Here is a 13,250-nt window from a genome sequence, read left to right on the forward strand (position 1 = left end):
CGCCCTTGGTCATAGAAATGATGTAATTTGAATATAAATTATTTATAAATACGTATGTCGAGTTATATTTTTATTACTACGTAAAATATATTTAAGAATTTACGACCACTGTGCTGGGTGAGACGTTGTTGAAACAAAAAAAGTTATGCATTCCATCATGTACACAAACAGTGTCATAATTCGCCAAGTGCAAATCAGCAAATTCCTAAAATTTTTGTTTATTTTGAACAATCCGGATAATCGAAAATCCGGATAATGGAGGTTCTACTGTAATTACTTTTAACTCAATAGTAGATAATTAAAACTGCTTCATATTAATCAGTCTCTTTTCTTTCTAATCACAGCCTTCTAAATTTCTGACATTTTATCTATATCTTTCTTATTCAATAACTAGTAATTCAAATTTATTGTATAAATATATAAATGTTCCATTGCTCTCAAATTTATTTTCTTACATATTAGCTAGAAGGCTTGTAGGGTAATCATGTCACTAATACATACAGTACGTGAGTCTGTATTAAATTCCTTTAACTGTATTAGTTAAATATAAGTACATTTAAAAATCAGTATATATTAATTAAACAGAATTATTTTGAATTAATCATGTTTATTGGCTATTGTGAGACACATTTAAGTTAAAACATTTTTAGAATGTAAAAATTAAAAGTTTTAATTAAAAAATTAAGAAAATAAATTTAACAAGCAATTATTTATTGTGACATTGTCACAATGCCAAACTGCAATTTTTAATCATATATGTTCTCCATTGCAAATTAGTAGTGGCTTGCTCCTGTACATCATACTTTTCCTGTTAGCAAGAATTGTGCCGGTCATCTGTTTAACTCCTTTCAGGGGAAATTTTTGAATTGAAATAACATGTCTTCCAGGCTAAACAGAAAGTTTGTATATACAGTAGCACATCGATTATCCGACTCCCGATTAACCGTTACTTCGGTTAACCGACCGTTCCAGTTGGCAAATTTCAAATGTCCGCTAGTGATGTGGCACTACAATATTTGGCTGTCTTGGCTACTTTAATATTATTTTTGTTAAATTTTTGTGTGTTTTAGCTGACGACAATGGCTCAACCATTGAAGGGAGGCCAGTATTTAAACAAGACTTAATTTTCTAATTATGATTGGTTGTTTGTTTTGTGAGCAATAAAATAATTTAAAAATAATTTTTAATGATACAATAGCGACGATTATTATTAAAAAAAAATTTGTTAGGCTTAACATCAATGAAAATTCAACGCGAAGTTGGTTAATAGTGATATACTAATATACTAATTACATGGGATATACTAATATACTATAGTAATAATGTATTTTTTTTCATTCATTTCGGTTATCTGAGTTTTTCAGTTATCCAATCAACCTGAGTCTCCAATTGAGTCGGATAATCGATGCTCTACTGTAGTTAATTGGGGTCTCTGCCACTAATCTGGGCTCAACTTTCATCTACCTAACTCCATTCTTGAGATTAAGGAAGGACAGACTGATAGATGGATGACAGTGGGAATTTGTCTACAATTTATTCAAACTGCAACCCAAAATATAAAATAGAATTGCACTCTAATGAACTGGTTGAGTTGCCAGTATTATTTTCCTGAACAGAAAATATTTTCAACTCAAACATCTATAAATAAGAAAATAATTAGGGAAGTATTTACAATACTACTTTCAAAATATATGCAGATTATGACAAACTTTTAACAAAAAGTGTGCTTTAAGTATTTGAGATCTTCATTTAAATATCTGAAGTGAGAGTGTAATAATGGTTTGCAAGAGTGTGTTGTTAGATTTATGTGATTGCTAAAATATAGATCAAGTATCATAGATGAAACTCTGGCTGTTTGACATTTTTTTTTATGCTTATTCTTTTATATAAATATAGATGTGGTCTCATTTCACCATACATATAAAACATTCAACCTGACAGATTAGAATTTCAAATGATCTAGGCTAAATTGATGATTGTATTAATCCTATTTCTAGCAAATAATTTTTAATACAAAATAAGACAGCTTAATAATAATAATGGTTACTATTACGGTTTTGAAGTTTTGTAAAATTTATATATTTTACATTAATAGAAACTTTACGTGCCTTATATCTTGGTGATAATGATTTTGAATATGTGCCTCCTGAAATTGGATTGCTGAAAAACTTGCAAATTGTGAGTATTTATTTATTTTATTTATGAATATAATTTTAAAAATAATAATTCCAAAATAATGCTTTTATTTTTAAATTTTAAGTTTTTTAAACCATATCAAGGTATACAAATATTTAAAATATATTTGATATAATTTCAATAAATAAAAATATACTCTTCACACCAATAATTGTTCATTAAATAAATAAACCTGTCTTTCAGCATTAAAATTCTTTAAGGATATTGAAATTATCATCAAAGTATTAATTTCAACATTATTAAAGAATTTTAACACTGAATGACAGTTTTATTTATTTAATATTTGATATAATTTATTTTATACAAATTTTCATAGCTACATACAGACATAAAATGCTTGACAGGCATAAACTTGAAAAAATATTAATTGTTGCATTNTAGGATGTTAAAAATAGTAGGGCACCTCCTGTAAGCCATACTGATTTGGCGCTTCTTGGCGATCTTGTCATATATAGATCTTACATATGGGTTAAAGGTGACGGGTAATAAATATGATATTTTATATGTTTGCTATTTTCTGCTTGAACAGTTTTCTTTTTTCTATGTTTCAAACTAAATCTTCTATCTTAAGCTGGAATTTTTTATAAATTATATTTAACAAACACACTTTTACATAAGTTTTCAGCACTTGTTTCTTCCTAATTGAAACAGCTTCTAACCTTTAGAAGGCTTTTCAATGTTTGTAAGAAGTTGCTGGGTTGAGACTAAGACTCGAATCACCTTTTAGCAGCATTGGAACTGTTAGTCCCACTCACGTGGTCAGTGGATAGCTTTTGTTTGTTTTATTGAGTGGTGGAGGGGTTGCAAATAAGTCAATAGGGTGATCAGTGATCCGTTCCGGAAAGAACTCAATTTGAAGCCAATTAAGCAAAACAATAAGTTTAATATAAAAAGAATTTCAATGATTACATAAAACTAGTACAAAAAGAATACATCTAGGTAGGGTTAACATGTATCGAATGGAATTGAGTATCTAAGTACTTATACCTGGCATGAAAATTCCAAACTAACATACACATATTTGTTGTATATGACCCGGTGTGGGAGAAATCGTTGAGTACTTATATCTCTAATTACTGAGAGAGAGAGAGTTCACATAAACAAATGGCATGATATCTGGTCAGTTGTCTTCAATGTATTAGAGATAGTGGAGGGCTGGAGAGGGCTGTTGATTGGGTGCCGAGATCTACTTTCTTCTGTGGGAGAGTCTGCCTGGGTGAGTGTCGGTCCTGATCTCTGCCCCTTTTATCTCATAATGCCCTCCAATCAATGTTTTAGTTATTCTCATGTGACAGGATGCTAATGATGACTTGACTTAACAGATGTTCATCAAAAATATGTGATAATATCTTGCCCTGAAAAGTTGATATTCAGAAAGGAAGGTTTATTTCACTTTTCTCATTTTTTCCCCACAAATTACAAAAATGTGTCACTTTAATGCAAAAATAATATTTTAATTTAATTCTCAATAAAATATCCCCATTTGATGTCTCCAGATTCTCACATGTTTATAAATAATGTCTTTCTCTAAGTATAACTACTGTAATTTGTTTCTTTCTCTAAATTTATGATGTATTTTGTTTGATTTATAGAATTAATTAACTGAATAGAAACAGAACTTTTTGAAAATGTCTTTTTATGATAATTTCAATCAGAAATCAAACAGCATAATCATTTATTCTTACTGACTAAATTACCAAAATTATTCTTTAATGAAAATTTGGATTCTTATAGTCTGTGGCTTTCTAAACAAAATTCAATTGGTTTGTGAAGGAATGTTTACTAAGATAAACATCTACTATCCATTTCTATTAACAGATCTGTCAGATCCTATTATTATTATTAGCCTTAATATAGCTCAATAAATAATTCAGCAGATCATTTGATAATAGAAATGTTTATTTATAATGACAATAAAAACAGCATAAACAAATTAAAATTAATTATTTTTAAAGATTATTTATAAAGTAATTTAAATGATCACTCTTCTAAAAATATTAAAGACTAGTTGTACCTGGCCACGTGTTGCTGTGGCTCAAAATGTATCTATTATAAATATATAACACTCCCCACAGGAGGAAATTTCAAAAAATCCCTTCTTAGTGTACATTCTCTTGACATACCCTATTAAAGCACAATCAAAAATGCAAAAAACCACATCTAAAATAGTATAATAGAAGCCAAGTTCTTCATGGTAAGCCTTAATTTTGTCCCCCCCCGCGGGGAATTTTGACATCTATATAATATACAAGGGTTCGGACATGTGCCCTGCATATCTTGCCGACCACGCAACTGCACCTTGCGGTTACCTATCTTGTATACATATGCATCTTGCCCCTTGCCACCTGCTGACAACAAAAATATAACGCTTACCTAGATGATATGTTTTAATTTATGTGAATGTTTAATGGAATAATATACAGCCTATGTCCACCCTCAAGGTCCATTCTAAATATTGGTGAAAGAATTTTTGAAATCAGATGAGTAGTTTCGGAGATTATCTCCTAGATCCAAACTTTACTTCTTTATAATATTAGTATAGATAATAATACATTTTACTATCTGATTTTAAAATATTGATAAGGAATCCAAGTGAATTAAACAAATTTTTCAATTTTAAAAAGATATAAATAAGTTCAGTTGGAAATAGTTTCCCTCAACTAATCAACACACTACAGGAAGGCACTAATGTGCAGCTGCAATGTTAGCAGTGAGAATTGTGATGATTATGCACTTAGTTTGCACAGCATGCAATTTATTTTTTATTTTTTAATTCAGTATCCAGAAACATCCAATTATTAATTAAAGGTTTAAAAAAATGCAATGTTTACCAAAGATGGAGCTAGAAAAAATCCATTATTCCGAGTTACAGATCTGCTAAAAAGAGGCAAAATTACATTGATTTGTGGACCTGGAAAAAATCTGTTATTCCGAAAAATCCATTGTTCCATGATTGGTTAAAACAAGATTCTACTGTATAAAGTTTAATTTTCATATTAATTATATGAATATTGTAATTGTCTGAAACATGAAATAATTTATCTCAAAATTGCTATAAATTTTGCTTCTTAATCATAAAATTATTCTGCAATTTATCAGTATTTCTACTATATTTATTAAAATACTAGTTCTAAACTGTTGACTATTCTATGCTGAGGTGCTTCTAGTCATGGTGAGTGTTGGTGACTTTTTTGTTAGAGCTGAGACAAACAACACACAATGGATTATGCCTGGATTAAAATCCATTATCTAGTTTTTAATAATTGCTTAACAATCCTATTAACAATTCATTTAATATTGCTGTTAATCATGGCCAGAATCGAAATGAATCCTGGCCCACTTCAACATTCTCCACTAAAATCAAGTCAAACAAATATGCAAAGAAGAGGGCTTGAAAGACCCAGAAAAGAATTTGTTCAGACTTCGGAAGACATGAACCAGTTAGTGGATTTAATTGGTGAAGAATATACTTCAGAATATGAGATGAGTACAAATACCAATAGTATGAGAAATTCTAAAATTAAGGAAAATTTTGAAACATCGGAACAGATTGAGCAGTTAAGAGGAAATGAACCAGAATACTCACTTAAATCAATTTATGATCTAATTCAGAAGTTTAAACCAGGAAATGCAGATAATCAAATATGAAATTAGACGACTTCAGAAAGACAACACAAAAATTAGAGATGAAATGAAAATCATTGGTCAAAAAATTCAACAGTGTGAGGAAAAAGTAAAACCTTGTGTAAATTTAAAAGGTATGTTAGAGTAAAAGGTAAAACTGGATAGAATATTAAATGATAAAACTAAAAGAAATCTAATTATTCTAAATTTTCCATTTAAAATGGTTGATAACTTGCAAGAAATAAAACAATTTATAAAAGTAACTTTAGGCTTAAAAGATATAGAAATAGAAGGTTTAATCAACTTGGGAAAAAATTATTTTTATCATTTGATTCTCTAAATTATGATAACTTCGGTTAAAGAAAGGAATCTAATCCTTAAGAAATTCTGGATGAACTGTTCCAAAATGGAGAATGAGGAAAAGATCATCATCATAAAACAGATTTATGTCTTAGATCAAGAATCAGGAGGAAACGACTACTTAATAAAATTAAGGTAGAAATGGCAGAAAATATCAGAGTATGAATAAGAGATGATTACTATATAAAAGATAATGACATATATACACTTGATATGGATACTAATGAATTTATATTAGTAAACCATGTTTTAGGACAAATAACCCAAAAAACCCTGACCAAAATAATAAAAGCAATAATTATACAAAATGATAATCAGGGATAAAATCATATAGAAATAGATGAAGAAAATGTGAATGGAAATAAACTGACTTCGGAAAAAAATAATATAAAAAAGATTATGTATTTTCTTTGATTTTAATTTAATGTATTATTCAGTTTTTGGAATTGCCAAGGAATCAAACGAAAAATTCAGACAATATCAATGAAAAAACTTAGATTTGAATGAAATTATAGGAATAACTGAAACGTGGTTAACAACTTTGAATTTGTTGGAAAAAACTTATTTAGAACAAGAAAATAATATATTAATGAGTAATGCATACTGCACAAGTAAATTTGGCAGTCCTTCAGGAGGCATGTTACTTTTAATCAAGAAAAGTCTGGTGATATTTTATATCAAACTATAAGCAAGAACTTTATACTAGCGATAATAGAATTAAAAGACAAACTAAAAAATGAATGGAACAAACATTATTTAGGAATAATAGTAACATATCTACAGCCAATGGTGGAAAATAAACCAATATTAAATGAAATTCAATATTATCTAAATAAGTGGGATTTTTTTACTCACCTGTGGTTGATCAGAGGAGATTTTAACTCACATATAGGAGAGATATCAAACACAAAGATTTTTCAAAATTATGAAAATATGAATAATAAAAGACAATCTAAAGATAAAATTTTAAATAGTGAAGGTAAAGCTCTATTAGTATTTATTCATGAAAATCAGTTGGTAGTCCTAAATGGAAGAATAGAAGGAGATGTTTCTGCAGAATTTACTTATATATCGCATACAGGAAAATCAATTGTATACTATGTTATATGCTCTGCGACCTTAATCGAATACTGTCAATCCTTGACAGTACTGGATGAGGACTCATCCAATCATTTTCCAGTACAACTTAAGTTAATAGAGAGGTTGAGGCACAAGTTCAAACGTTAAACGTGTACAGGTAGCAGAAGTACACCTTACATGTTTCAAGTCCAAGTAAAAATCGTTGAGGCACACGTTCATAACAACACGTGACTCGGTGAACATCGCGCATTGACTCACGGGAAATAAGTTGAAAAAATGGCGGAAGCAAAATAAATCATAATTTTAACCCCAAACACAAAAATGAAGACGTTTAAGCCGATCGTGTACTCACCAAGCTACAGGTAGCAAACGCCATTATCGACGGTCCAGAACTGCCAGATGGCAGCGCTCACCCGTTACCCGTACACGTTTTGGGCTAAATACGTGCGCCTCAACCTCTCTAATAATGGATGGAGAAATGAAAAGGAAGAATAATAGAGATGATCAGTCAGTAATATTTAATAGTAAATTTACCTCAAATTACAACAAACAGAAATGGTTAAGGAAGGCGGAGGCTATGACAGCGAATTTGATATCGTTAGAAAACGAGAAAGAACCAATAGTTAATTATCAGAGATTGATATCAAAAGAAGAATGCAAATTTAAGAGATGTAACCCTGCCAATAAGCATAGATATAAAAATGAGTGGTTTGATAACTCATGTTATTGTTATAAAATTAAAAAACAAACTTAAAAGCTTTCAGAAAGAGCAATACAACAGAAGCACTGATGAACGACGTTAAAACTAAGAAAATTTATTTGAACTTAATTAAGGCCAAAAAGAAATTATATTTGGTGAACATAAATAGGAAATTAATAGAATCTAAAGATACAAGAGTATTTTGGAAGATATTAAATAGTTTTCGAAGGAAAAAGTCCAAATGTTTTAATAAAAATAGAATAAACTATAATAAGTGGGTAGAATATTTTAGAGTTTTCTGACGAGTATTTATACTATCAAAGAAACATTAATATGGAGGTAATAACATCTCACCAAATTAGTCAAGAAGAAATAATAAGTATAAATGAAGTCCAGAAACAGATTATCGAGTCTAAAAGTAAATCAGCTCCTGGCTCTGATGGAATTCCATATTCATTTATTAAATTATTGCCTTACAAACTAATTCAATATTTGACCAGATTTTTTAATAAAATATATTTCTCCAGTATAATACCTACAAATTGGAATGAGGTAATATTTACTATGATTTTTAAACATGGTAGTAGAAATGAACCAGCAAACTATAGGCCAATTGCACTACTGTCAAGTTTTAGGAAAATGTTTACAGCTACACTTGTGGAGAAATTTAAAAATTGGATAGAGACAAATAAATATAAGAATATGCTTTTATAGAAAACGGCAGAACACAAATGGCTCTTTCCATTTGTTAACAACAATTCAGTTACAATTACCGAAGAAGAGACAGAAGATATTTGGACTTAAAAAAAGCATTTGACACAATTAACATTAAGTTGCTACAAAAAAAAAATTGAGTAAATATAATGCAAGTAACTACTTTATAAAAATGATTGACCAATTATATGGAAAATATGATATAATTATTAAACAAAATAAAATATACTGGAGATCTTTTCATACAAATAGAGGTTTATTACAGGGTGATCCCTTATCACCATATTTGTTTAATTTTTACTTATTTGACTTAAATAACTGTTTTTTAAGAGAAGAGGATGGAATATATTGATAATATGAGTATATACTCATTGACATATGCAGACGACATAGTTATAGTGACGCCTACTGCCATAGCTTTATGTAGGAAAATACAACAAATAGTTGAATACTTAGATAACCTGAAAGTTAAAATAAATTCAAGTAAATCAGAAATTATGATTTTTAGAAATGGTATGAATCCTCCAAAAAATATGTCCTTTTATATCAAGAAAGAAAAATTAAGAATTAAATGAAAGTCAAATTTATCTTTGAACAAACAGTATAAGAATACAGTAGCCAAGGCCAGAAATCTAATAAATAATTTGATGGGATTATTTTGTAAACTAAAAGTAAGAAATGTTAAAACTCATTTTCAATTATTTAACTCAATAGTGATAAACTCTGTGCTATGCTGCTCCAATTTGGAGTCTAAACAATTTTAATGATATGGAAAAAATTCAAAATATTTTTATTAGAAGAATATTTCAACTTGAATTTAATATTCCTGGTAGTGTGTTGCATCTAGAATTAATGAGGTATAAGCTTAATACAATACCAATTAAACGTTATATAAAATTTCTACAAAAAATGATTGATGCGAAAGATTTGACGACAAAACTTGTATATATATTATATAAAAAATCAAGAATTAAAGATATTAAGCGCAACTGGATAACGCAAATATTGAAGATCTTTAATATATACGGGTTCTCAATAGAATTAGTGTTTCAATATCTCCAAAATAATGACCAACAAATCAGTCAACTAATATATAGAGTAATGAAATACTCAATAATTCAAGATACAGAAGATATTCAAAAAATAAAAAATAATAATTGTTATTCTGAGATCTTTAACTTCCCATCAATTAATAATTATATGAAAACTAATATTGCATTTAATGTAAAAAAATTTTTTATACAGTTTAGACTTAATCAAAAAGGATTGATGATTAACAATAAGTACTTAGAATATGAACAATTCAACTCTCCAATGTGTAAGACAAAACTATCAAAATTACATTTATTATACGTAAGCGAGGAGGATAAAGAACAAGAACTAAAAACTAATAAAGAACAAAATAATAATTGTAAGAAAGAAAAAGAAATGTATAGAAAGTTGGATAAAGCCAGTGTTAGTGAAATATATAGATACTATAATAATGTTAGAAAAAGTTTTAAAAATATGATTACTAAATACAGGTATACCTTGACTTATGTCGTTTCAGGTTATGTCATTCCCAATTATGCGTCGTTTGTCAAAAAGTATATGGAAAAATAAAAATCAAGTTTAAGTCATTTTATTTGACTTTAATATTTAATATATATTTAATATTTAATCATACGACCCTATGGCCATTGGCCTTTTACAAGGGTCAAAAGAAAACTAATGATACAAACATTTACAAAGTAAACAATCAACAAAACAACAAAAAAAAAACAGAGAAGAGAAATACATAAAAAACAAAAAAAAATACACTCAACTAATCGCATCTCAATATTTTTACAGCCCGTTTAAATTGTCCGTAAGTACACAAATCTTTATATTCTTCTTTTAAGGCATTCCAATTATATATAAGTTGATAGATTGGTGCATCTCTTCCAAAACTGTGCTTAATTTTTGGTAAAATCAAATTGTTTCTCCATCGGTAGTTGTAATTAGAAGGCCTAAAATATTTATTTAATTCTTCGCTTATATAAGAATTTTTCTTGCTCACCTTTATTAGTTTAAAACCTTCCAAAAGAACTTGTTTTTTATATAAAGCTTTTATTTTATCAATTTTGATCTGGTTATAAAAAGAAGTGACAGAGGAATCATAAGGCAACTTATATAATGCTCTTATAAAGTTATTTTGTATAACTTGCAACCTATTCAATACAAAAGAAGAAGCTGTACCCCATACGGAAATACCATATCGAAGTTTAGGTTCCATGCAAGCGTGATACAAGCGCAAAACAGTCTCACAATTTAAAAAACTCATTATTCTTTTCAGTATTCCAATATATCTAGATAAAGACAGTGTTAAATTATTTATATGATTGTTCCATCGTAACTTATCATCAATTTCGATACCTAAATATTTTACAGTATTAACTCTTTGAATACGTTCATTATTTATTCTTACTTGTATATCTTCTAAATTCACTTTTTTGTTTTTATTTGATAAACAAATATAATTTGTTTTATTTTCATTTACTCTTAAGTTATTATTTTCCATGTACTTACTTAATTTAGATAACAAAGAGTTTATATTATTTTCAACCAAATGAAGATTCCAATCTGCATATGTTATAACAATATCATCTGCATACAATATAATATTATTCTCAGGAATAGTCTCTACAATATCATTTATATAAATATTAAAAAGTAAAGGGCCCAAAACGGATCCCTGTGGTACACCTTTGTTAACTCGAAATGGTTTTGATATTGAATTTTTTACCTTAACATAGTACGTACGATTTGATAAATAGGATATTAGCCATTCCAATGGCACACCTCTCAATCCAACTTTAAACAATTTTTGTTTTAATATCTTAATATCAACACTATCAAAAGCCTTGGTCAGATCGATAAACACCGCCATTACAATATTTGCATTATCGAGACTGGTGCTAATATATTGTTTAAGATGAGTCAAAGCATCAATTGTTGAGGCCTCTCTTTTAAAACCATACTGATTTTTACATATAATTTTATTTTTATTGATGAATTCAAAAAATCTACTATAGAAAACCTTTTCAATTATTTTAGTTATACTCTGAATAATAGTAATTGGACGATAGCTCTCCAAGTTCTGTTTAGATCCTTTATCTTTAAATATTGGGATTACGAGATTGTGTTTAAGCTTCTCCGGAAATCTCCCATACTTAAAGGATTTATTAATTAAATAAGATAATGGTAAAGCAATTATATCTGCTATTTGTCTTAAAATAAACATATTTAGCTTATCAATATCCGGAGTGTTTGCTTTTACACTCATAATATAATCAAAAATCTCTTTAGGAGAAGTCTCTTCCAAAACAAAAGAGTCGAGTATACAGCGTAAAGAGGAATATGAGAAAAAATTATTTTTTAACGTTAATGTCACAAAGCCTCCCATCTGTCTATAATGTTCAGCAAATATATTACTTATTTTTTCTTCATTTTGAAAAAATTTACCATTATATTTCAACTGATTAATTTGTGCATTATGTCTGTCCGCCACAAATATTGAAGTCGTAATATCACTAGAAAAACATTTAAAGCATATAAATTCATATTAAAAAAAATATACATTTACATTAGTGATGTAACGAATATTCGGTTACTATTCGGTATTTGGCCTATTTTTCACTATTCGGCCGAATACCGAATATTTAATCACTATTCGGCCGAATACCGAATATTTAATCACTATTCGGCCGAATACCGAATACCTAAAAGCAGGAGTAATAAATAACAAAAACACAGTAAATTAATCATTTTGTTATTTAGATTTAATGTTATCGAGTTAGTGTTGTTTGTTTATATTTATTTATAACTTATAACATGCACGAAATATAAAATAATAATAATAGTCACTTGTATTCACAATTTATAATTACAAAGATCAGCTCACGTACACACCTATTGTTGGAGAATCGTCGCACATCTGAGGGTCTGACCCTGCCTATCCTTCTTAAGTGCTCGTCTTTGCTCTTCCCTTTCTCTTTCCTCTATCGCTCTAATCGTATTATGACGTATGCCTGTGCATACATCATAATACGTGCTCACGATACTTTCGATTCGTCACTTTTCCGTCGTAGAGTTCCCATTTTACAATTACGTGACAGCCTGATGATAACGGAGAAAAGAGACAGATAGGACGTCGATATAAGTCACAGTTATGATTTTACAGATTCGAGACACCTTGATAGCCCGAACGGCCCCAGGCTTTCGCCTGTGCACGCTAAGTGACTTTCATTACAAGCATTTAGCTTTCCGAAGTGTATGACGACAATTGTTTGGCTTTGACGGGCGCGAATTTCGTGCCAATAAGCTGCCTTGACTTGTTCGATTATGTTATCAACTCAATTTCTTATTTATTTTCACATTTTCACTTCGCGGTCCTTCTCTGTTCTTTTTCCGTTATTTACACATGTAGGTCATTTCATTGTTATACACATTTGATATCATCATTTATCACATACTTCCATGACACTCTTGTCTGTCCGCTACAACTGCCAAGAATTAACGCGATTGGCGAAGCGTAGTGACAGCGGGCCAATAGAGA

The 13,250-nt window shown here is 29.1% G+C and overlaps 1 protein-coding gene across 1 annotated transcript in view; it reads left to right on the top strand.

Annotated features, from left to right (window-relative positions):
• Positions 1-13,250, top strand: part of LOC111640220 (ras suppressor protein 1-like) — a 41,439-nt gene that overhangs the window by 20,662 nt on the left and 7,527 nt on the right. The window contains exon 6 of the mRNA XM_023386221.1: positions 2,096-2,178. Coding sequence (XP_023241989.1) covers positions 2,096-2,178 — 83 coding nt within the window. The remainder of the gene's footprint in view (positions 1-2,095; positions 2,179-13,250) is intronic.

The sequence above is a fragment of the Centruroides sculpturatus genome, unplaced genomic scaffold, assembly GCF_000671375.1.
Source record: "Centruroides sculpturatus isolate CEXI.00-Female unplaced genomic scaffold, Cexi_2.0 scaffold1285, whole genome shotgun sequence".
Classification (NCBI taxonomy): domain Eukaryota; kingdom Metazoa; phylum Arthropoda; class Arachnida; order Scorpiones; family Buthidae; genus Centruroides; species Centruroides sculpturatus.